At 39.4% G+C, this 24,816-nt stretch overlaps 1 protein-coding gene across 1 annotated transcript in view; it reads left to right on the forward strand.

The window, feature by feature from the left end:
* itfg1 (integrin alpha FG-GAP repeat containing 1) overlaps window positions 1–24,816 on the forward strand; it is a gene marked incomplete at both ends in the record, with an annotated part of 108,565 nt that overhangs the window by 28,256 nt on the left and 55,493 nt on the right. The window contains 3 exons of the mRNA XM_083900565.1: window positions 3,340–3,343; window positions 4,090–4,184; window positions 13,859–14,010. Of these exons, the coding sequence (XP_083756691.1) occupies window positions 3,340–3,343; window positions 4,090–4,184; window positions 13,859–14,010 (251 nt within the window). The remainder of the gene's footprint in view (window positions 1–3,339; window positions 3,344–4,089; window positions 4,185–13,858; window positions 14,011–24,816) is intronic.

The raw sequence follows: 24,816 nt of genomic DNA on the forward strand, positions 1-24,816 counted from the left end.
ACCAGTAGTCCTCATGGAGACCAATCCTAATGACGCAGAACCTACTTTTTGAGGAACTGGTTAAGGTGGTCTTAGGCATGAACCGTTTGTGGTTAAGGATAAGCCGATGGCAGTTAATGCAACTCCATAAAAGGATAGCTGTACAATGTGTATGTGTATGTGTGTGTGTGGGTGTGTGTTGTTGAAATCCTCTTCACATGTAGCCAACTCTGGCATACATACGCAAATCAACATAAACCTACCTGCAATTTCTTTGTCTCAGAGCTAGAGCCTTTCCTAACACAAGATACCAGGTCCTTTTGTGTATTCAAATTAGGACGTCTAGACTCAACTTGCACCTAACTACAACATCGGCAGGATGCAGGTATTTGTCTACTGCAGGTATCGTCAAAAACAAACAAGACAAAGGGGTGTGAAAGCACAGCCTGGAGGGGCAGACCCCTTCAACAGACAAAGGGGTGTTCCTCAAGCATAAATGTTTAGGTCTCGCCATGCTCTGGGTCTTTCTTCATCTTGACCACTCTTGTATAGATTGACCTTTTCTTTGCAAAGAAAATAAAACCTTGTCGGCCGGCAGAAGTCTCTATTTCATTCTTCACCAGCAGCAGAAGAGAATTTCCACAACAGCACATACCCTGTCCATTCTCTAAAACTGAAGACTCCTTCTGTGGGTCAAAACACACAATCCGTATATATATATATATATATATATATAGATATATATTTATTTTTTCAATGACTTTCCCAAGGATGTCATCTTATCTATTAGACACTACTTATTCAGTTGTTGTTTTCATTAGTCCACTCCAAAGGTAATCCAATGAGAGTTTTGACAGTCCCTCAATGACGATGATGATCATTGTCCTTGATCATCAACTTCAGTCTCAGACAAGGACATTTGGACTTTGGCATCATGTGACAGAGGTGAAATCAGACTTGACAAACGAAACAAACCAACAAATCGACCTCCATTCAGTTTGTGCACAAATCATGCACATGTGACAGTGACACACACACAGAAATCTCTGTCCTCTGAGAGTGCAGGGTTCATAATGAGACACAGGGCAATATCCTAACATGAATGTCCGTGTGTATGCATGCAGGTAGTCATTTGCATTGTTATTGGTATTGTGCCGTATATGCTGAATGCCAATGTGTATTTGTACGCACTCTGTATATTCTGACTCTCTCTTTCTCCGTCATTTTGGATTTAGCTATTTTCTTTTCTGTTTTCCTTCCTTCTTCTGCCCACATGTTTTTTTTTTTTTCAAACTTACCTGCAGTTTCTCTGCGGCTCTCTCAGCCAATATTCATCACACCATACATGGTCAGTAGGAGGAAGAGATGAAAATGGGAGGGAGGGAGGGGTGGAGGGAGGGGAGTGTGACTTAAAAGGAGCAGAAATCGGAGAATCAAGAGCCATTAACAGTGAGAAGTGAGTAACTGAGAGGAGGTAGGAGAGAGGAGACGAGTGAAAAGAGACGGATGCATAGATTGATGAAAAATGAATTAATTGAGGAAAGGACGGGTGGTTTAGAAGGAGGGAAATTTACTATAAAGAACTGACAGTGAGCACCAGAGATAGAATGATGAGTGATGACCTCTGTACGACTAATTACTCATTTTCATTCTGCCTCTCTCTCAGCGTCTTTGTCTGCACTGTCACTATCAGCACATCTACAATGCTAAATATTTTCAAATGGTGCACTTGATGTTTCAGGTTGTTTCCATTATGCGCATAGTAATGCTGCTAATTTGTTTGCATTTGCCTCATGTAATTGGAACACTCTTTGCTTCTAAACAGTGCAGACTATTCTGCTGTAGGTATTTGCAGCAGCCACAGCTTCTATTTGTATGTGTGCAAACTTGTGTTTCATTTGAAATGTAAATAGAATGGGGGGTTCACTTACTAGCCTTGAATGAATGAATAGTATTGCACTTGATTAAAATTGAGGGAAAGGCAAAAGTAAACAGTCAAAATCAAAGCAGCAGAGCTCAAATATTGTGATATTTTGTTAAAACCCCTTCTTGTTAAAGCTGTTAGAAACATGTTGCCAGAAAGTCCTGGGATAAGTGAACTGATTCTGAGGTGTGAAATTCATTTAACCCATGTACTGTCATGTACTTTTTTCTACACTCAATCTTAATTTTTTTTAGGAGGAATAATTTCAAATGTGTTCATTATGCACTGGCTTCAAGAGTATCTGGAAACAAGTGCATCTACCTTTTTAAAACAAGTGTATCATGTTTGTGCATGATTTAAAAATAGATTTGTAGATATAAGGGTTTGTTTATCGTCTGCAGCGTATCTCATCATCTCCCTCGCTTTTTCCTCCTCTTTCTGTCGCGTGCGTCTAGTTTCCACTGACAGCTGCGTTCAGTTCCTCTTCCTCTTCCTTTCTCTTACTGTCATTCATCATCAGTGTCTATCAGCTCTTTGCGTCCACATGGCACAACATCTGTTTGGGAGTGTTGTACTTGCCCATTTGTGTGATGAGACTCCTGGAAGCTGTTTCACCTCTTTGTGTGAGCATGTGTGTATTTTTTTTTTATATATATATATAAACTACAGCCAAATCTCTAGAGCTGTGAAGCACACTGAATACCTGCTATTCAAATGTTCAGTGCACTATCTGTAACTTTACTGGAAAAGGTGCAGGTTAAAGGAACCTAAGTATCAGAGTGGACAATAAACCCAATGTAATTATTTAAATGTTTTTTTATTGTCACTCATTGGTCATATCAGTCTTTCATCCTTTATTAGTTGAATATTGCAATGTTACAGCAGTCATACAAAAAGTGAAGGTAATACATAATAAGCCTTCATTATAAACCTACATAGAAAATAAATAATTTAAAGTGTAATAATATATACAATCTAAACTATGAATACAATTTGGGCATGTTATGAACACATTTTATATTTTAAAGGATTTCACATACTGTAGGAGGCTTCACTCAGTCTCAAAGTGTCTTTATTGTCCCCAGGGGACAAATTGTTTCACAGCCAGCAACAACAATATAATATAATAATAAAATAAGTAATTATGTCCGAATAGCTGTCACAATATTTAAGAAGCAAATTATACGAATATACTACCCATATGTATGTTTGTATAAGTGTGTAATTGCTTTTGAATAAAAACTGTTTCAATACGTGATACATGGTCCACAATGCCAACAATATCACATCACTACGTCTGTGACAATCGTACAAAGATAGATCACGATATCTGTCAAACGTAAGAAAGCAGAACGTCCGTGAAAAGTTACAATTGTAGGATTTCTCTATTTATGCTCAACATTGAGAATTAAGTGCATAAACTCCCTCTTCTTCAGCCAGGTAACTTCCGCCCAAGTTTCCCTCATTCATCTGAGCAGCGCCACCGAGAGTAGATAATAGGGAATGTTTACTTTAGAGCACCTTAATTTGTTAATTAAAATATTGATATTTGTCCTGGCATATCAATTATCATATTGCACGAGGAAGGACGATGATATATCACCATATCGATATTTCTATATGTAGAGTGGTTCATTCTCTAACTAGGTCAATGGCTCAGTTTCCATCTCCTCCAGTACACGTGCCTTGGGTAAGACACTGATAGCTGTGACCACAGTGAGTGAATGATGTGCGATAGTGAAGCTGAACCCGGTGGTGTGCAATCTTTGCGCGATGAAGAGCTGCCGTTCTGATGTGGGAGGCTTTGTCCCCCAGTTCCTACATCAGATGTGAAGCCTCGACGTGATCATGATAATTAATAGTGATGGAAATCAGTGGAGAAAATCACACTTCAAGTCAACTGACATTATTTAAAGGCATCAAAGCGACAAGTGCTGCTTGGGTGTGTGTTTGCTCATAGCAAACAAGCAGGTGTTCCTATGATCCAACTCACACTTGGAAGAAGAAGGGAAAAAAAAAACAGAAGCAATTTTCTTTGTGTCAGAAAAAATGTGCTGCGCTCAAAGTCAACTGTGAAAATATGAGAATAGCACAGTTTTAGTAAACAAAAGATCTGGCCTCCCACTGGTACAATTCACCATTGTTGTTTTTCAGTCGAAATCTGTGTCTGTGTCTGTGTCTGGCAGATGGTGATGGCTACCAGGACCACCTTCTCCCTGTGTGTTTGGAGAATACCTGTCAACACAGTGCCATCTATTTGGCCAAGTCCGGCTCACAAGAGGTAAATAATGCACACGATTTATTCTAATAAGTGTATCTTTCTTTACATAATACTCATCTCTTCTGTTACACCACTGCTCTGCTCAGTGTTGCTTTTTTTCCGTTCTGTTGTTATTATTATATATTATTATGCACAAATAGGACCAGCTCTGAAATGACTCACTTGCTGACAATTTTAAAGACTAGAATTGACCACCTCTGATTTTCTGCACAATACACACCGACATTTATCAGTTAGTCAAGAAAAAGATCTACAGATTGATTTTGAAAATGACCCCGCCTATCGCCCTATGTCAGCTGAGATTGGCACAGCGTCCCCCTCGACCCTCATGTTGAGGATAAAGCGATAAAAGAAGAGTGAAGTCACATAGTATTCTGCATGTCCAAACGAAACACGAAGCGGTGCTTTTGTTTTTACTTATTCACGTAGTTTCTCAAATAATACCTTATGTTCTTTTTTTCTTGCGTGATCAACCCTTATTCACCTTCTTTAGGACTATCCTTGTCTAGAATACCCTGTCAACAGTGGCTCCATTTTGAAGCCAGAGCCACAGTTTTGCTGTTCAATGATTGGCTATTTCAGGAAGGCATGAAACATGTAGCTGACTGTGGAGGGAAAGACTTTGCGGCTGATCCAGTGAGCACTGAAATGTTTGCAGAGCTGTGAAAGATGGAAGTGATAGATATTCACACACACACACACACAGTCCCGTCCGAATATTGTACACATAGAGAAATAAATGTATGTGGAACTTCAAACATGTTCACTCGCACATGCTCTTACACTCTAAACCAACACACATACTATCTACTTTACCACCTCCACCGCCTACGTACAGTACCATCTTTGTGTGATGTTTTTCTACCAGTTGGCAGGAGACCCAGCTCCTTTTTTCTTCCTTCCTCTGCCACCAAAGAACTTGCTTCCATTTTCTTTCAGTCCAAAATAGAAATATTACAGGCTTATCTGCATGTCCGCCCCCATACACACGCATGTGCTCTCAGATGCACGCTTTGGAGATGCACACAAGCGCGCACACACACACTCCCTATGGACATGTCTTCTTTTGTTTGCCTGTCAGCAACAAAAACAAAATGATTGAAGGATGGGAGTGTGTGAGAAAGGGATGGAGGCGTGTTCAGGCACTGATGGTTGAAGTGAACACATGTTGTCTTGTGTGCCGTTATATGTGTTTGAGAGACAGTCATCACTGTCAGAGAAGGTGACAGGCGGCGAGGGAAGGGTGGGCAGAGGGAGCACAAAAACACAGCACTTGTGCTTTTGTGGAATGGTGATAACACTACACTTGGTAAAGACAACCTACCTTAACACGACCACCACCACCACCACCACCACACACACTTACAGTTTATATGCTTCTCTACATCATAGTAATGTGATCTCATCAGCTCATCATTACTTACACAGTTGCAGAGCCGTAATTATGCTTGATCTCACATCCTGCGCATGTTGGTGTGTGCGGCTCAGTTAAAGTGGCTCCCTAGCGATGTTAATGTTGCAGCTAGTCAGCAGATGTCCTCCCTCGAGGCACCTGCCCACCAACAATGATGGAGGAAATAGGGGGAGAGAAGGGGGATGGAAAACAAACGGGGGAAGTGGAAAGACACAGAGTACATAATTTCGCAAAAAGGAGGAGAGCGAGGAAGGGACAAATAGGACGTAGAGGAAAAGGAGAATTGGAGAAGTGAGGGCAAAATAAATGTCATGTCCCTTCATCACTGCTTTGAGAGGAGACAGAAGGAGATCAGACAACAGGAGAAGCAGAAAGAGGAGTGGAGAGTGAAGGAGTGTGCAGGCAGAGATGTAGCGAAATGCCTTTGGGTGTGCATGGGATTCCCGCTGAGCAGAAACTAGCGTGTGTCTGTAGTTCATCTGCAAACAGCAATTCATTCTGCAGTCTCAGCCATTGCTCTGCTCCTACCTCTGCAGCAGCTCCAGGGCCTTTAGTTCACCATAATGGAGAAAACCGCGGGAGGCTCCCAGCACCTCTCTGCTTCATTCTCTTTCCTCATAGACACACACATCACATTTATTGCCCCCTGAACCTCCCTTTTTATGCTCTTCATGTTCCGTACCATAAATGGATAAATGGATATTATTGCAGACAGCAGTGTTGTAATGCGTCTGTGGGAGTTATATCAGTCAAGAAAACTGTCGTAAAGAAATCCCCACCAAAAATGAGGTGAATGTATAGACCACTTGATAATCAAGGAGCACTTTCTCTCGCAGATTGATATGTGAATGCACGGCTCACTTCTAGTTTAGCGCTGGAATATTTATGTGGTTGAGTGATTTATCACGTCTTTCAAACTTTTAATGAGTTTTACAGTTTATAGATGGATCTTTTTGATCTGCTCAAAAAATCATAAAATTATTAACCACCATTTTTGGAGAAATTCCACTAGAGTTGACGTTAGTGCCAAGACATTATGTGCAACCTCCCAGGAAGACAAACTCACAATCATGGTCCTTTGTGACTTATGCTGTCACATTGTTCAACATGTTTCCATTTATTGTGCTTTGTGTCTGCACTCAGTTCACTTCTCAATTTTAAATGAGTCTGTTTTTCTACTACTACTGTTGCTGCCCACGCAGTGTCAGGACAGCTTCCCCCAGTCATCCAGTCAGTCAGTGATCAGAGAGGTGACTCTGACAGCAGGTAACCGTGTCCCCATCCTGTCCAGCTGACACAAAGACATATGGTCTCACTTCATCTCTGGCTGTGACTCTTGACTGTCCTTTTTCAGAGACAGATTGTGGCCTTGTGTCCACCTGGAAATGTAATTTTATTATTATTCATTACATTAATTCTCGATAAATTCTTGTACTGACCTGCGCTGCACATAGTTAATTCAGATGGAGTGAACCAAAGTGACTGGCTCGGTTTAATGAGCTGCCAGGCGGCTCGACTTGAACACAAACTGATTAGCAGTCTGCTGAAACAAAATATGCTGTTGGATATTTACAACACATGCTTCACAACAAGTTTGATGTAAGGAGCAAACAGTAGACAGCTGGAGTGGGGAAACAGAGGTGTCGTTTGAAGGAATTGCTTAACTTTGTAGGGAATATTCACAGTTAGATGACAAGTCAGCACGGGATTAATATAGCTTGTCAAAAATGATTGCGCTCACAAAACTCTATGTATTACTAATAACTTTGAAGTCAGACCAGAGTAAGGCTGAATGATTTGGTAAAAAGATCTAATTGCAATTTTTTCAGAAGCATTTTGTGAGAGCAGTTTGATTTGCAATTTTTTATTTTTTATTCAAACTTGACTTCAATTCACTCTGTAATACTTTGTAGTACTACCTACGATAATGTAATACTGAGGACTTATGTATATATACACATGTGTATATGTGTATCTGTGTGTGTATATATATGTGTATGTATGTATGTGTGTATATATATGTGTATGTATGTATATGTATATATACACGTGTATGTATATATGTGTATATATACATGTATGTATGTATATATATATATACATGTATGTATGTATGTATATATATATATATGTGTGTGTGTGTGTGTGTATTATATAATATCATAACTCAATGCTATGATCAATCTCTTGCCCATGATTATAGCCAAACTAAGCGGCTACTTTGCTGCCATGCAGCCATGTGCTCTTCCCACACAGTAGTCATTTCAAACCCATGCTGTCTTTCAGCTCCGGTTATAATATAGTCATTATATCGCTGGGATCATAAAAAAGCCTTTGCTTCATTACGTGCTTGTTTTTTTTTTCCTTTTCCCTTCCTATTTTATCGCCGTGGACAGCCTTGTTGTCTGTCAGCGTTGCAGCACCTCCCCACATTACAGTGCAAACTACCCAGCTACCTCCTCCCACCTTCACCGCAGGCCGCCTGCATTTTAATTTCTTGGCCTAATGAAGCGGGAGCTCTCTCCAGCAAGTTGAATCGATGGGTGTCTCTGAGCGTGCTGTGGCTTTTTTCACTTTAGTCATCATTGAAGCCACGAGAATGATTTTGTGTTGGGGTTCTGTTTTGGTGCCCCTTCTGGTTGTTATGTTTGTTTATGCTTATACCTACGTGGTTTGTGTGTGAAACGCTCTGTGTTTTCCTGATGTTTGGTTAAAAAAAACAAAAAAACAATCCATTTGGATGCGGGATCCCTTAACAACCATTAATGGTGTCAGATTACCACTTCAGTACAAATCCCATCATTGTCTTCATATCAGTTACTCCATTAACTAGGTCATTTGGACCTATGCAGTTAATACTCAACCAGAGTCATTCAATTCGCTACTCAATATGTTAATATGTTGACATTTGAAACACGGAATGTCATTTGGACACATTAATGTATAAAGACACAAAATTGACATAAAATACTCTCATTAATAACACTAATGTAAATTCTTCTGCAGTCGCAGGAAAAAGTAACATGATTTGTTGAAGTTTGATGTTGTCAGGTTGGGTTTTCCTTTTAGCCTCATAAATACGAAATGATTTGAACAGATTACAAATTTGAAATATCCTCATGCGCACCCATATATTTTCCCTTAAAGTCCCCCTCCACGCGATACTGCTGAGCAATAAAAATAAAACACAGAGTAAACACTCTGCTTTGCATTACTGCTCTCCTCCTCCTCTGCTCAAATGGAAAAAGACTGATCTCATGTCTTTTTTATCGTGTGCTTTTGTTCTGCCGTATGTTCACGCAGTGTCATCATTGCTTAGGATTGTCACAGACGGAGACGATCGAGTTTCTTTACAAGGAAACAATATAATCTATCAATTACAGCGAGACGGCCATGATAATGGATTCTTGAAGTTTGGGGCTTAATCTTGTTCTGCTTAATTAAGCAAGTGTATATTTTATGTTTGCATATGCATGAAGGTGTGCACATGTATGATATCATCACCCACTTTCTCTCACAGTCAAAGGACTGTTTCATAGGTGTGCAATAATTAGCATCAATAGCTCCATATCCTCCTCCATCATTATACAGTGCGTCCGGTGCCTGTTTTTCTGGGTGTGTCCATGGCACACCAAAATGAAAAAGAAAGCATAGAAATGTATGTTTTTAACCAAAAACTTTAAATATTCTGTGCATGTTTGTGTCGTTATTTAATAACGACACATAAATAATAAAAAAAGAAAGAAGACAACATTTTTGGCTTCTTTCTTTTCCTTTTTTTTACGGCATTTTCCATGCTCTTCCTCTGTCCGCTCTAATCAGCATTAAAAAAAAAAGGCAACAGACAGTTCATTGATTGCCTGAGGGTAAACACCAGCACAGTAGACTGCTGATAAGGCTGACGGCAGCAGAGGCCTTGCTCTGTCCTGAGAGAAAACGTCATCGCGGCTCAGAGCACAGACCAAAGGACTCCAATTAAAAGATAACTCACCAGTGAATCCATGTGCGAGTTGGACTAAGGAGACAAAATGATTGAAGATGTGGCTGCTGTCTGAAAATGTGGCCACCTGTTTGATGGGAATAATTGCTGACTTGGGGACTAATATGTAGTTAATATTTATTAGCGCAACACAGTTTCACCATTTAAACTTGAATGACATATGTATTATTATTGTTATTATGTAAAGCATTTTATATTAAAGAGTTACTGGATTTTCAATTTGAATCAAATTGGGATGACCAGTGTTCTCTCCTTAGATAATGAGCTGTCACTCACTTTAAGTGAAGACTTTTACGAATATTTCAGCAGAACCTCCCAATTTTTCTTTCCTATGGGTCCCATCTCCCAGTTCTCTCTCTCTCTTTCTCCACTTTCTACGCCTCAATCATTACTTCAAAGTTAATAAAATTAATAGATTAACACATTTCCCCCGTGGCAATTTTTTAACCATGGTTTCACCCCTATCATTGTGTACAAAGTAAAGTGTGCCTCCAGTATATCTTGCTTTGTGTTTTATCTCTCTCTTTATTTCCATCCCCACTGTATGGCAGGCACTCAGCCTGTCAAAGTACAATGCCTTCAACAGCCATTTAACCAGTCTTGACTGAGCAGCATTGAATTAAAACTCCAAGCTTATTCCAAGTTTTCTACCGAGGTTGAAAAGCTGGATCTTTAAGTAGAAAGCATAATTGCTCTTGTCAATTTAAGTCAACCAGCAGGAAAGGTTCTTGTGCCTGAGGTTCCCAAAAGCCACAATCCCCTCACCCCTGGTGTGACTTAAAATGTTGTGAATACCGCGAACAGAGTTGTTGACGATGACCATCCCTTGACAGGGATTCCATCATTAGCATTACCTTCACTACTACCACTATATCTGCCACACTTACCTCCACATCACTGCCTGTGTTTGCATAGTCTGCTCCGTTGGTTTGGAGGTAACTGACGTCACAGCTCGAGTAATACATTTCAGACTGATTAATAATAGACTGTGATTGTCTTTCTCAGACATGCCGGTCTTATTAAGAGCTATTAGTGGCAGTTCTGGTGACTGTCTCTTCAGTGACTCGCCTCTGCACCTGCTCTCTCTATTTAACATTCATGAATAATTTAAATCTCCAGCATCTGGCCATACACATCTCGAGAACACACACACACACACACAACTCTGTATCCATGGCTTTAAAAGTACATGGGGTATTAAATTGACTCACATTCATTTCCTTGATACTCTAACTTGTTTCAAGATACTGACACCAGGACAATCATTTGTTATATTAATTATTCTTTATTAGTTATGTGTCTCATACACCTTAACCGTGTATTACTTTTAAATCATTGACATGTGTTTCAAAATTTCCTTACACTTTAATCTATAATGTAATGTACAATGTATAATACATGGCCAGGTGTTGAAAGAGGCTACCAGTGTGTTTGAATGCAGGCAAAGGCGTTCTGTGTTGTGTGATTTGAATGTTGTTGAGGATGAATTTCATTTTCTGCTCCACTGCCTTAGGTACACTGAGCAGAGGAAAAAGTCCAGGGAAAGAAGCTCGATTTATTTTGGCTGATATCTGGTTGCGATGAGATCTATGCCTGAGGCAGATTTATTAGAAAATGCGTGGGAAGAGGATATTGTATCTCATTAATGATCACTTTGTGTGTCACTGCATCTATTTGGAGAACTACAAATATGAAATTGTCAATGTCTATATTGTTAGATGGTGGTGATCATATTTGTATCCTGGATTCACTGGTTTGTGTGGTGCCTTATAATCCCTTATGGACTGGATACTATTGAGTGTATGACTCTTACATAAAGAAATCAAGCAATCAATATACATGTATAACACAGGTTGATCACAAGAAAATCACACATCTACTGTGATAACTCTACGTCTGACTTTAGTTGTAATTGTTTCTTGTCAGTTTCTCGCTGCTATGTGAAGATGCTTTAAAATGGTCTAATTGTTTTGCTTCTTTTCATGCACATCAATATAAGCTCCACACATGCACAGCCATTGAGACCAAATTCAAACAGCTAAACAAGTATGTTGAATATGATGACTGAATTCCAGCTTACAAGTAGATCCATGGCTTTTTTTGCTTATTTTATCCATAAATAATAACAATAACATTTATTGAAGTTTTTGTGCCAATGTCCAAAAATAGGCCAAAAATGGAAACTATGTACAGGTGTTTCAGACGTAACACAAACTTAGCAGAAACAAAAAGAAAGCGTAGTCTGTTCAATTAGGTCTAATACTTTTTTTATATTCATTTTACTTGACACAATTTTGATTTTGAAAAAAAAAAATAGTTTTTGTTTCAATGCACTTCCCTAAGCAATACTCACAGTGGCCCAAAAACATGCTACTCTAAAGGCCTTATTGTATTTATAAACAAAAATTTAAAAAAAAAATTATAATTACTATATTATCGGTGATGTAAAATAATGATTAAGTGTCTGAACACCCATTTGAATTCTTCCCATTTTGGAACCGAGTGTCTATTATTTAGTGAGCAGTGAATAAATGAACAAGGCATTGATTTTGCACATGGCCCAATACAGTAGTATGTGCCAAGAACTGGATTTAAACTCCAGAGCACTGAAACTAAAGAAAAATGCTTCATTTGTACCAACCCGAACACCCAGTCCCCCAATATCCAAATTAACAATTTCCCCGCTGAGATCAATAAAGTATTCAAATTCTGACTCGGAACATTTTTGTACCACATAGTGATATGTGCTACCTAGGAATGAACACTTTTTTGGAGTGTAAATTAGGAATGGTAATAGTCTCGCTGTGCGTCTCTTTGTATGTGATTCACAGCAAATCTGGATAGCAACTCATTGAAATGGCATAACTGCAAGCAGAGAGACTTTCACTCCTGTCACTGGTTGGAACTCTATTATAATAATTAATTTACTGGGAGTAAGTATACAAGCACTTACAATAAACCTTTCCTGGGCCAAGTGAAAAATTAATAGCTCAGTTTCTTTCTATGTCACAGTTGCGCATATTTTGTGCAATTCTTGAAGAAAGAGTAGCAGTGAAAGGTATTATAACGCTAATGTAGCGAGTGAAGGCTTAGGGTGTTTGAGAAACAATGCACCTGCTTGGTGAAATAGCATTCATATTAAATGTGAGATGATAATGGGCGCAGTGAGGATTTTTAAAGTGCAGTCTCCGGTGTACTGTTTGTTTCTAAAAAGTTCACTCTGTGTACCTCTTTACCTCGACTGTTGTGTTATCAGTCGGATGTAACATTAGAACAAGACCACCTCGAGGGCCCTGTTACCTCAACTTAATCATCAAGATGAGATAAATATGTCATATTTATGTCTGGTGAAAAAGAGTGGGAGGTCTTCTTCAGTTCTACTATTCACATGAAAAGCAAAGTTGCAGTGCTGTGATTCTGCGCTAGGCAGGTTATTATTAGATATGGATTGTTATTGGTATATGTCAGAAATACATTTCTTTTATTCACTGGCGTTGAGTTCTGATGAGCTCAGTGGTTTAGTTTCTCTTTCTACTCTGCTTTGTTTTGGCACAGTTATCCCCACCAACAATACAAGGCTCTAAATATAGGATTCATAAGTCAATCTTGAAGTGAAGGTTAGTTCAGAGGGTAAAACTTGTTGTTGTTTCTTGTTGTTTCGTGAAGTTTTCCTTTTGTGGCGTCGACCTGAAAAAATCTTTGATCATTCTGTGCAGTGAACTCCTTAAACTGCGCCCGATTGAGAGCTTGAGAGTGGAGCAAAAATCGAAAGGCTCTAAATTCACTGACCGCCAAATCTCTTTAAAGGTGTAAGGCTACTCGCTCTTTCCCCCATGCCAAGGCTCATTCTTTAATTCATAACCATGTCGATTTCAGATTCATTCATCCTATTATCAGCTGATGTGGTTAGCGCTTATTTCCTTTTTTCCATTCTTCCACCGTTGTTGAGGGAAAATGGTATTAATTGGTTTGTAAATGCATGTATGACAGTGTTGGTGTGAAAATGAACTTGTAACGAACAGTGTGGTGCAAACACCACACATCAAAAACTTGCTTTTCTCCAAATCAACTAAATCAATTAAATGAACTGTCAACCATATTCTGAAAAGTCAGGAGAATTCGGGATAAGAATTGAATGAAACCGTTATTATGAAATAGTTATGGACACTGTTCACCTTTCTCCTGTTGTCATTATTAATGTGTCCAGTGGTTTATTAGCCAATTCTGATGCAAAAATTTGGGTGTTTGGTGCTGTTGCAGTGGGTACCAGTACTGATGGATTTCCAGCAGAAGGACACTACTTGGAGCTTTGTGTTTGGGAAACCCAACCAACCTCCGACCCTGCACCTTGGTGACTACAACTTGGATGGCTTCCCTGATGCTCTAGCGATCCTCAGCAACACCAGCGGCGGGTAAGCAAAAAAACACACACACAGAAGCTCCTCTGAAATGGGGCCTTGTTAGTTGATGAGGTGACTGTCATTTTCACTTATACTCATAGCAAGTTAGTGCAAGACCCTTATTTAAGATTCTGTAATGTCCATGAATTAAGTATTGCTGAAATTAATAGTTACTTGGCTGGAACTCTGTTGGAATCATATCAAGTTAAGTGTCAGAACCCCCACTTAGACTTAATCATGTCAGCATATGCAGGTCCTAGAACACAGTTACATATAAACACATTTTCCTGTGTTATTACTCCAGCATCTGAAAACTAATACCACAAGAATCATCAGATTTCATGCAAGTTTTTTTTTTATTTTATTTCAATCATCATGAAGTCACACATAATTTTGTAACCTACATTGGAATTTGTCGTGCAACATTCACATTTTGATGAGATTATACTATAGTATCCCAGAAGAACACAACATTGAATTGATTGGAGCCTAATAACTCATACAGCATAATGGCTTATGCAAATCTGTTAAGCTTTCAAAAGTATAAATGTTTCCCAGAGATGACGAGCAAGGAGGGTGGATTTACTCCATTCAATTACTGTGAAATTGCTCTACATGTTGACACATTATCATGGTAGTGCGGGGAAAAACAGCTGTTTCTCCATTTATTCTCTACACTCTCAGAAATAAGGGTTCCAAAAGGGTCCTTCTACAAGGGCTGAGGGTTTTAAAGGTTCCACCTGGAGCCAAAAAAGGGTTCTCCTATGAGGACACGACTCCTAAATCTTCTCATTGATAATCTGTTAGATTATAGCTAATTGTCATTACATAAATGTATGTGTTTGCTGACACTTGGATGTGCTTGGCAACGGAATATAATAGTTTTGAAGTGACGTCATTACTGTCCAGTTTACCAGAGCATTAAGTGTGACTGAAAACAGCTAAGGCAAGTGTGTTCTTCAGTCCATGGACATGACAAGTGTGATAAGCCAGCCCATTTAAAAATCATTATAGCATGTGCTAGGACATAAGCACTTGGACACTGTGTGTGTGTGTGTGCGTGCGTGTGTGTGTGTGTGAGTGAGTGTGTGTGTGTGAGTATATGTGTGTGTTTTGAAAGACCTTTGCAGATTATCTTGCCCCAGAAATGAAGATAAGATAGTTGAAAGGGTCAAGGCTGGGATTGTCGATGCATGCTGATTGTTCTGGTTCATGTTTGTGTGTATGCATTATCTTACAGAGTGTTTGAGTGCTTGTTCCGACAGAAATAGTAAGATGATGACTTAGAGCTTCAAAAAAGACTCGCACAAACGTGTACATTTGAACCCTTTACCCGTCTAGGCTCTATATAATCACCAGTAAGTCCTGTCCAGCTTAACTCTTTGTGCTCACCCTCATCTGGAAATGACTTCTGTCTCACCAGCTTTAATCACAAAAGCTATAGCCTCTCTATTTCTTCCATCTCTTTTCTTAATTTCCTTCTCATTTTAAGCCTGAGCATTGTAATCCCGTACTCAACCATAGTCTTTATGTGAAATCACATCATCAGCATATGGAGAAATGAGTGGATGAAAGGTTGGAAAGAAGAATAGTTTAAAAGTTAGAGAGGTTTTGATTCATTCCGTTTTGAACCCCCTCAGACTGTGGAACCAGACATCATAACTACCACTGTGTGCCACAGCAAGGCCCATAAACTACACATGTATTTTGTGATTTGACTGTGGACTTGTTTGGTGCAGAGAGTAGTTGACTGGTGTAGTGGTACCGCACACCAGTGCAGTCACTCTGCTCTACCAGAAACAATATAACCAAAGATGTGTTTGAGTGATGAGAATGAGTCATTTTTGCTCAGACATTTTACAAAATACGTTTTGTTGTTACCTGCTTTTGGATTCAGCAAAAATCCACAGTCCTTCTGACCAAAATGCTCTCTGCTTAGCATATAATTTACAGCCCTATTTTACTCTCACTCCCTCTCCATCCTTCTCCTTCCTCCCCTCTCTTCCCTCTCCATCTCTTCCTCCTTGTCCTTCCAACTGGTTATTTATAGCTGCTTTTCAGATTCAAGTCCTGCTCGTCTGTGCAACCATCCCAGCAAAACAAATGGCAAACAAATCCAGTGTTCAAAATGGGAAGGCAAAAGATGAGATGAGATTGATATTGTGGAATTGATATAACATTGAGCAGATGGAGAGAGCAGAAGGAGTAAATAGAGAGTTGGGAGGTCATTTGTAGACACATTTATGTGATATAGCTGAGGTGTTTCAGGCACAGCTTGGACAACTGCAGCAGTTTATTTGCATCACCTCATATAATGAATCTCACTTATCTATATTTGCTGGTTATCATGTTATGATACTTTCTGTACAAGATCTCACAAATACGTGAAGAGCATACACAGCAGGCTTATTCGGTTTAGGGGCATAATCAGGCCTTTTAATCATTTATGAATATAAAATGACTGACGTGATGTCACTATGATGTGATGTGGCGCAGATGTGTCGAGATGCATGGTGAGTTTTTTGACAGCAGGAAGGAAAAATAACTGGATAGAACAGGCTCTCTGTCATACGTCTCCTTCCACAAGTTATTGAGTAGTAATCAGTAAAATCTGCTGGGGACAGAGGTTGACCTGTCCTGTTAATGGCGGTTGACTATAGCAGCTGCAGGTGTGTGGTGATGATGGCATCCTCATTTTCGGTCGTTTATGCTGCAGTTTACACATGTAAAAACTAACTCTTTTTGAATGTGTCACAGACTGTCAGTTATTAATAGAACATTGTTATGTTGTTGTTACTGATTGGTTATTGCCTGATGCACTTTGACAGTGAGAGGGATTTTGAGGTGACTTTATTAAAAAAAAAAAGAAAAAGTATCTTGAAATGACTTAAAATGTTCTATAATAATCGTGAGCATCAACCTGAACAAGGATCAATTGAAAGTATTTGCAAACCTCTTCAGGAATACTTTTAATGAATTTTTGAAATTGAGGAAATGATCCATTTGCTCTGATGCACTTTGACAGTGAGGTGACTTTATTAAAAAAAACAAAAGGTATCTTGAAATGACTTGAAATGTTCGATAATAATAGTCAGCATCACCCTGAACAAGGATCCATTGAAAATATTTGCAAACTTCTTAAGGAAAATGTTTTATGAATATTTGAAATTGAGGAAATGATCCATATGGAGAGGTGCATGTATGTGTCAGCATTTTCCTGTTATTAACGCTATTTCTATCAGAAGCCTGTAAAAGATTGAGTGTCCACATTACATTTTGTTTCTGACTGTTGTCATTACATTAGCAAGATGCCATTAAAGACATGGGTACTTTATTCTTAGGCTTGTTTGTGTCGCTTTGCGTCGTGTCCTGTCACATAATCACCCTGTGTGTCCTGTACATATCGGGAGACTGCCATTCTCTGCAGCAGTGTCGGTGCAACAAAACACATTTCTTTGCGTCGCAAATCAATTCAGTGTTTTTTGGTTTGTTATACAAAAACACCGTCCCATTGGGCAAGATATTAACATCATTAAAGACTTATTGGGGGATCAATGTAGATGTAGGGGTGTCATTTTAGACTTGAATAAAGACATTGATTGATTGATTTTCTTTCAAGAGAGCTACTTTGTACTGTAATAGACTCCGTAATACTGTAGTTAGAAAAAAAACAAAGGCAATATGGAGTTGGTTAAACATCTTGCTATTTTCAACCATAACATTTTGGAGATTCTTTAAGGATGTGGTGCTAAGAAGATATTCGATGAGAGAGGGAGTTTTCAGGTCTTCAGCCTGACAGAAATCTAAAGCACATCCAACACCAGATAAATTGTTGAAAAGGAAAAGACCTAGCCAGCAATAAGCTTTGACTCAAATTTTGTTGTTGTTGTTGTTGTTGTTGTTTGTTTGTTTGTTTGTATTTTTTTTTTTCCCACTGTAGCATCCATGCACTGATTAAAAGGCAAATCGGTCAGCTTGAATGTGTGATCTGCTTAAGACGACTTGGATATGATTACATGCATGAATGTGTCGGATGAACATATTACCATGTGTTTCTCAAGCGTTTGAAAAAAGCAGCCAGATCACCTTCCACACAACCTCGCGACCAAACCTATCAGCACTCCTCCAGATCAGAGGCTTTTAGAAAGCAAAGCTGTTATCATTTACAGTGACCTATGACCTCGGCAGATGACCACCAGTCAGAGGGGACTGTGCCACTCATAGAGACGATGGTTTAACACTCTTTTACTGAGCCTGCTCACAGACTTATTTGTAAATAAATCTGCAGCACGTGATGGAGGATGACTCCTTGTGGTTATGTCCCAGCAGCTGGAAATTATTATTTCTAAAGGATCTAGAAGCAATAGAAATATTGATGTATTAAAACAATTCTAAAAGTCTGAATCACTATATTTTCCTGGTTTAACTATTACAGCTTCCTGCGTCCTGGTAGCTGCAGTAGATGTCATGTCATCGACATGTTTCGCTGTGGAAGTAATTCATTAATTTAATGCTTGTCTTACATTTCTCTGGGCAAGCCTTGTTGTCTTTTAAAGGCTGAATAATAAGACATGATAAGAAGGATTTGGTTTCTGTTGTTTGTTTTGTAGAAGTTTGTTGGGTCTGTGTGCTCTGATATGTCCACAGATCCAAAATGAATTGACAGCAAAAGCAGAAAATGCTATTCTTATTCTGTGATGCATACAACATTAACATTAAATGTATTTTGTAATTATGCATAATTCTCTAATGGATTCAGCACTTGACCATTCACTTTTTGTGTGTGTGGGCGGTGAGGTCCACAGTTATTCTCATTCTGTTGTGTGCGTTCATATATGGAGAGATTCAGATATCAGTCAACTTTCCCCACTGTTCTTTGCCATTTCAGTTGTATAAGCGCTAAAATCTCCTCTGGCCTTAGAGTGTGTGGCATATCATTGTGTTTGTATAACAGAGCATAGCGTGGGTGGTGGGATACAGCACTAACGGTCTTCCTCTTCCTCGTTTAGCTCTTTAGACTGACTGTTTAAACTGACTAAAATCAGAGGGAAAAATACTGATCAGACCTTATCACCCACCCCTGGGCTTTCACTTCTGATTAAAATGCCATCTATTGCTCATGTATAAACAGAGACCAGAGCTTGACTGTTTGAGAAGACGCCTGCGATAAGCAAGAGAATGCTGTGAGGTCCAGGGACATTGCCATTTGTGGATTTCTCCCTGCAATATCATTACTCCCAAATTACTTATGTATGACGCATGGTTCAATGAGTTCAAATTCTGCTGGCATGCTAAAAAAGATTGCTTTTTTTCCGTGACAATTTACAGAAATCTCAACACAAAGGGCCTGATTTACTAAGATTCCATATAGAGAGCGCTAAATTGCGTGAACGAGCTTAAAGACTGCGCCTGTTACTGGATTACGCTTTGCGGGTGAACTACTAAGATTGCGACCGCAATTGACTACAGGCGCAGAAGTGGTTAAGACGGCCCTATTTAAATGAGGATTTTGCGCTAGTCAAGAGTTGTCAACATGGAGGAAGAGCAGACTCAACGGAAGCGCTGAATGAAATTAGAAGCCACTGAACAGAAAGTACAGCTGACATTCTGCGATGAGCAGATAACTGGGATCAAGGGGTATATGACGTCCTTGTTCCATAGGACCTTTTTATATTATTATTATTTTAATCCTGCGTCTGTATTTTGGACAGCTCCATCATTACCTGACGTATCAAACAAAGAAAACTATGGACTATGGATGTTGCCTTAAAAAAAAAAAAAAGGAGGTGCTGCCCTCTCCTCCTGACTCACCTGCAGCTCACTGACAGCTGCCAGGGGGCGCTCTGCTGTTTCTCTCAAGATTACACATAGGTCTACTTTCAATGGATGAGTGACTTTTTTGTCAATAAGTAAATAAATAAATAAAGCGGATCATCACAACGGCTTTTTAGTCCCAGTCCGTCCCTGGTTTCATCTGTGTTCATTCAGTCGGGGTGAGTTTCCATTACGCGTTCCAACAGCCTTTGATCTGACGTCAGAGGCGACGGGACAATCGATATAGATGATATATCTATAGCTGATTCAGATAGTTACATTAAATAGTGATTGTTGTGATTATTTATTGCATTTAAATGTGCCTGGAACTGTGGAAACCTGCCTGTGAGGTTTTGGTGACGTTTGCGCACTGCACCGCCTGCGCTTCGCCGTGCACCGAGAGTAGACCAGGTTAGAGCTGGACCCGTTAAGGTAAAGCTGGGTTCCCAGTTCCTCCGGTCTTAAACGGGGAACATAGGTACGACCCCTCCTTGAACCACAAACTGCAGACCAAGGTAAGCCCATACCAGTACAAACACGCATTTCTCCTCTGGATATCTATATTTAATGTATTCATATATACCAAATAAGAAATGAATGTGCGTCATCTGTGAACGCGTAGTTGAACACGCTCTGGAAAAGCATAATTTCCTGATTTACAAAAAGTATTTTTGTTTATGGATTTCTCAGAGGATATGCGTAACCGCAGCCAGTTAAGACCTGCCTTTCAAACATGCTAAGTATAGACGCAAAAATAAGCACTGCAATCAGTTTCAGGTTTGATAAATCACTTTGCGCTTGCTAAAATAACATATTTACATTTTCTCCTCTCCATCACACGCAAAATAGCGTGTAAACGCCCCACATTGTATATGCATTAAGGCAAAACCGCTAAATGGGTTGCGAGTGCTACTTTGCCCGTCTGAGGGACGTGCTCCTCGTTGCGCCCTGTTAGTAGATCAGCATCAACACAAATCTGCGTGTGCAATCCAGTTTGCACACATTTTTGCACGCGCAAAGCTTTAGTAAATCAGGCCCAAAGTATCCACTGTGTCCAAATATCTTTGTTTGAGGACTCACCAGCCTATACTTGGTGAGACATTTAAAACTATGACCCAGAATTGTGGTATCTCGGACCATCTACCTGACTGTACAAGAGCAGATATTCAAGAGAACAATCAGACCTTTTCTTTCTCTTGTTTTCCCTCTGTGTTTCTCTGAAAACCACTGGATTTGCTCTCTCCATGGAAACACAAAACTACCACCCTTCAGCGCAAAGATAATAGCCCGTTCTTTGCCCTCCCATTTATTTTTAAAATTAATTAAATCTTCCTTGTTAGTGTTTAGGGCTCTCTGAGGGATTGGGCTTGAAGGGGATGGTGCATTTGCAGTATTTGTGTCAGAGAGAACAAGGAAAGGGAGATTATGTTTTTGTGTTGCCAAGGTGATGTGAGAGTAAAGTAATGTGTGTTGAATGCTGCATACTGCATAGAGTTGGTGAAGATCTCCAAATGTACACATTTGAGGATCTAGTCAGTTGTTATATAATTGTATTGGTTTTGTTTTGAGAAACAAGCCATTATACAGCATTGGGGACTACTTTTCCAACCTCAGTGCGCACTTAGCAAAATCCCCAGATATTGGAATAATAGGTCTTTGTTTCTTTGTTTTCGCACATAATTGCTTTTCTTTCCTCGTTGCTTTGATTCTTTTTCAGCGAATAAAACATAACAAAAGCGAATGTTTCCACAGGAGAAAAAGAGACCAGAAGGAGAAATGACTAGATAAATATGCGTTTGTCATTGCAGGCCATGAACTCATTCAGACAGATTAATGAGTAAGCACCATAAACATTTCTGCAAGTTTAACTGATGTCGTCCTCCTCCTCTTTCTTTGCTGCTGCTGCTGCTGTTCAGTGTCGTGCAGCTTTGCACAAGAAGGTTTAGATTTATTTTTGCAAAGCTGAAATCTATGCTTTGTTGCAGAACTAAGTGATTTTTTAAACCTTGTATTTCCTGAGGACATGTTGTGAAAAACTGTGCCTTTTCTGGCTTCCACCTCCAGCACAATTATTTCAATTTCTTCCATTAAATTCTTCTGTTTTTCACCTTTTAGCTTTTTTATATTTTCTATATTTTATTTCCTTTCAACTTTCAACACTGAACACACAAAAATGAACCATGCACATGTGCCATACATCCAACAGTGACATAATAGTGAATTTTACATGCATAGAGTTTACATAATTCAACAAAATGAACAAATACGGCCCCAAAAAACAGAGGCCTGCTAGCAATAAATTTCATCAAGAGAAAATTCTCTTGATGAAATCCATCCATCCATTAGCTCTAACACTTAAACTTTGTCAGTAGCCTTAACTCCACTACTTCTGCTCTTCAAACAGGATTTGTACTCTGCTTTTCATTATTATTCATCCAGGAAACAAATAGACAGGAATTTAATCAATGGAGTAAGATAGTGTATAGTCGACAACAAGTACTTAAATCAGTATGATTACTTGCCACCAACCCTCACTCAAACTTGGGGCCAGTTTTTAAAACTGTCCATTCAAATAAATTAATATTGTATCCACTCAGAAATTGATTTAAGGTCACAGTTGATCAGAAATGTATTTATGTTTTCAAGGGTAGCTGCCAAGTTTGTGTTTGTTCAGTTTGTCAGCTGGAACCACTAACGGGGCTCCAGTGGCACACAAAAAAATGCTGAGCAAGTAAAAAGTTTGATTTATTTTGTGCTATCAAACAAATGGATTCAAGACAACACAGAATCAGTAAGAGTAGATATGCAGCTCTAGTACGTACATTTGGCCATGGTTAACTGTGCCTTTGCACTTAGGTTCCTATTTATGTGCTTTTTAGAGCACATCATATGAAATTACTTCTCTCTGACTGCTGCACAGCTCTGATCACTTCTGTGCTCATGTCATGCAGTTCAGAGCCCTGAATCCCAAACTCAGACCTGCCAACCTGAGCAAATCTGTTCCAAATGTATTAATAGTAAATTTTTTGCATGTCCAATTTCCAGCAAACTAACTAACTGACAGCATTTCCCTTGTGTACATATGACATTCAAGTCTCTGTATGTTGGCCCTGTGATGGACTAGCTATACCTGTCCAGTTCTCAGGTGTAATTTGCTCCACCCTCCCTGCAACAGTCATGTGAGTAAAACTAAACTTAAGGGACAGGAAATGACAAAGGCTACTGGGCGATAACAGCAGTTAGCATTTGGAAAAGCGATCATTTGCAGGCACATTGCCGTCATATATAACATGTATCCACTGGACAGATAAATCCTCTGTGGCTGGGAGTTTGCGTAGGACCCTGTGCTGCACTGTGGAGCCGAGAATAGAACGTTTCACAGACTTCCGGTTTTCGGATGCCGTTGCCCTCGCCAGCACTCTTGCGTGTTTTAAGGACAAATCGGAGCTCAGCGAGACAACAATTCCAGGAATTTAGCGCACTGTACTTAGACTGAGGAGGACCACGAAAACATGAGTGAGTCATCTTTTTTCACACTTTGGCGACTTAAAATGGTTTAAAAAGTTGATTTTGCATAATATGGGACCTTTAAAGCGGGAGACAATGAATGAATGTTAGCCATTAGCAAGGGAACAATAACGTCAGTATTCTCTTCAGTCCTTGTGCTATTCAAAACACCTGTGGATGATGAATGATCAAAAAGTATAAAAAAGTACAAAAAGTAAGTATAAAAAGAATGGTCAAAAAAGCAAAGATAATAACTCCGCTTCCCATGGCTACCATAATCTCTTTTTACATTGTAAATAAGGCAGGATGTGAGATGAGTTAATTACAGCAATAAGATATAAATTGGATCGTAATGTGGACACTAAAGATGCAGGTTAATAGATATGGTCTGCATTTTAGTACCAGGTGTAAATGGAGTCTATTAAAAGATTCTTTTGGTAGCCCAGACACTTTTAATCCACTCAGAAACAAGTACATCCAAGTTGGCCTTAATTTGTCCCATTCTGTGTTTTTATTTGGGGATGAAGAACAGAATGTGGCATCATTTTGTTTTGTTTAAGCAAAGCAACATACCATACCTTGTTGCTTTGACACAGTGTTATGGCACCACAGCGTTGCAGGTTATGCTGAGTTGTAGAAAAGATGTTCTGCAACATTGCATTCACTTGTCATCGTGAAGTTCAGTTTCGAATAAACGAATGTGATACAAATCCTCTTTGTCCCAGAGGCATCATAGGAGAGGTGTGTCTTCGTCCTGGAAACATTTGCTCTCATACACAGAATGATGAGACGAGATGAGATGATGATAGTCTCAAATCCTAAACTGAAATGATCCTTTTGAAGTAGCATGATATTATAAGCCAGCCAGCCACAGAGATGATGAGTAGCCTGCTTTACAGAAGTAACACCCATGTGACGATCTAGATATCTTTGGAGTTGTTGTTCTGTGACGGCAAAATAATTCAGCTAAAGTGCTTCCATTTTGACTCTTTATGATAAGCGAAGTCTTCCAAGGCTCTAGCACTGATGAAGCACTGTAAGTTGATTTCCGCACCGGCAGAAAATGTGATCTTGACAGTACTGACTAAATCAGATTCAGCCAGTAATAGAATGACAAAGATTAAAAGCAAAGTCCCCGCTGCTTTTGAGAGCCCCCCTGCCATGATGACGGCGACGAAAGCTTTGCTTTCATGCAGCAAGATGTGGTTAGAGTGTGAGACCATTTTTATATACTTATGATCATGTTTTAGTTCAGCTGACAGCCCAACCACTCTTTACTTAAGGTAGGCTTGAAATTCACTGGAAGACACACACACACACTCCATTCATGCAGTGCCCACAGGGGGACAGAGCTTCCTGCTGGCTGTGAGTGTTTGATGTTGAAATGGTCCTTCATAACAGCCCCGTATTGCAGGAGAAATTGTCTAAATGTCACACTCCACCCTCCACTGTTCTGTGTGTGTGAGTTCATGTGTGTGCATCCACACGGAACATGTT

Source organism: Microchirus variegatus (genome assembly GCF_963457635.1).
Source record: "Microchirus variegatus genome assembly, chromosome: 14".
Lineage (NCBI taxonomy): Eukaryota > Metazoa > Chordata > Actinopteri > Pleuronectiformes > Soleidae > Microchirus > Microchirus variegatus.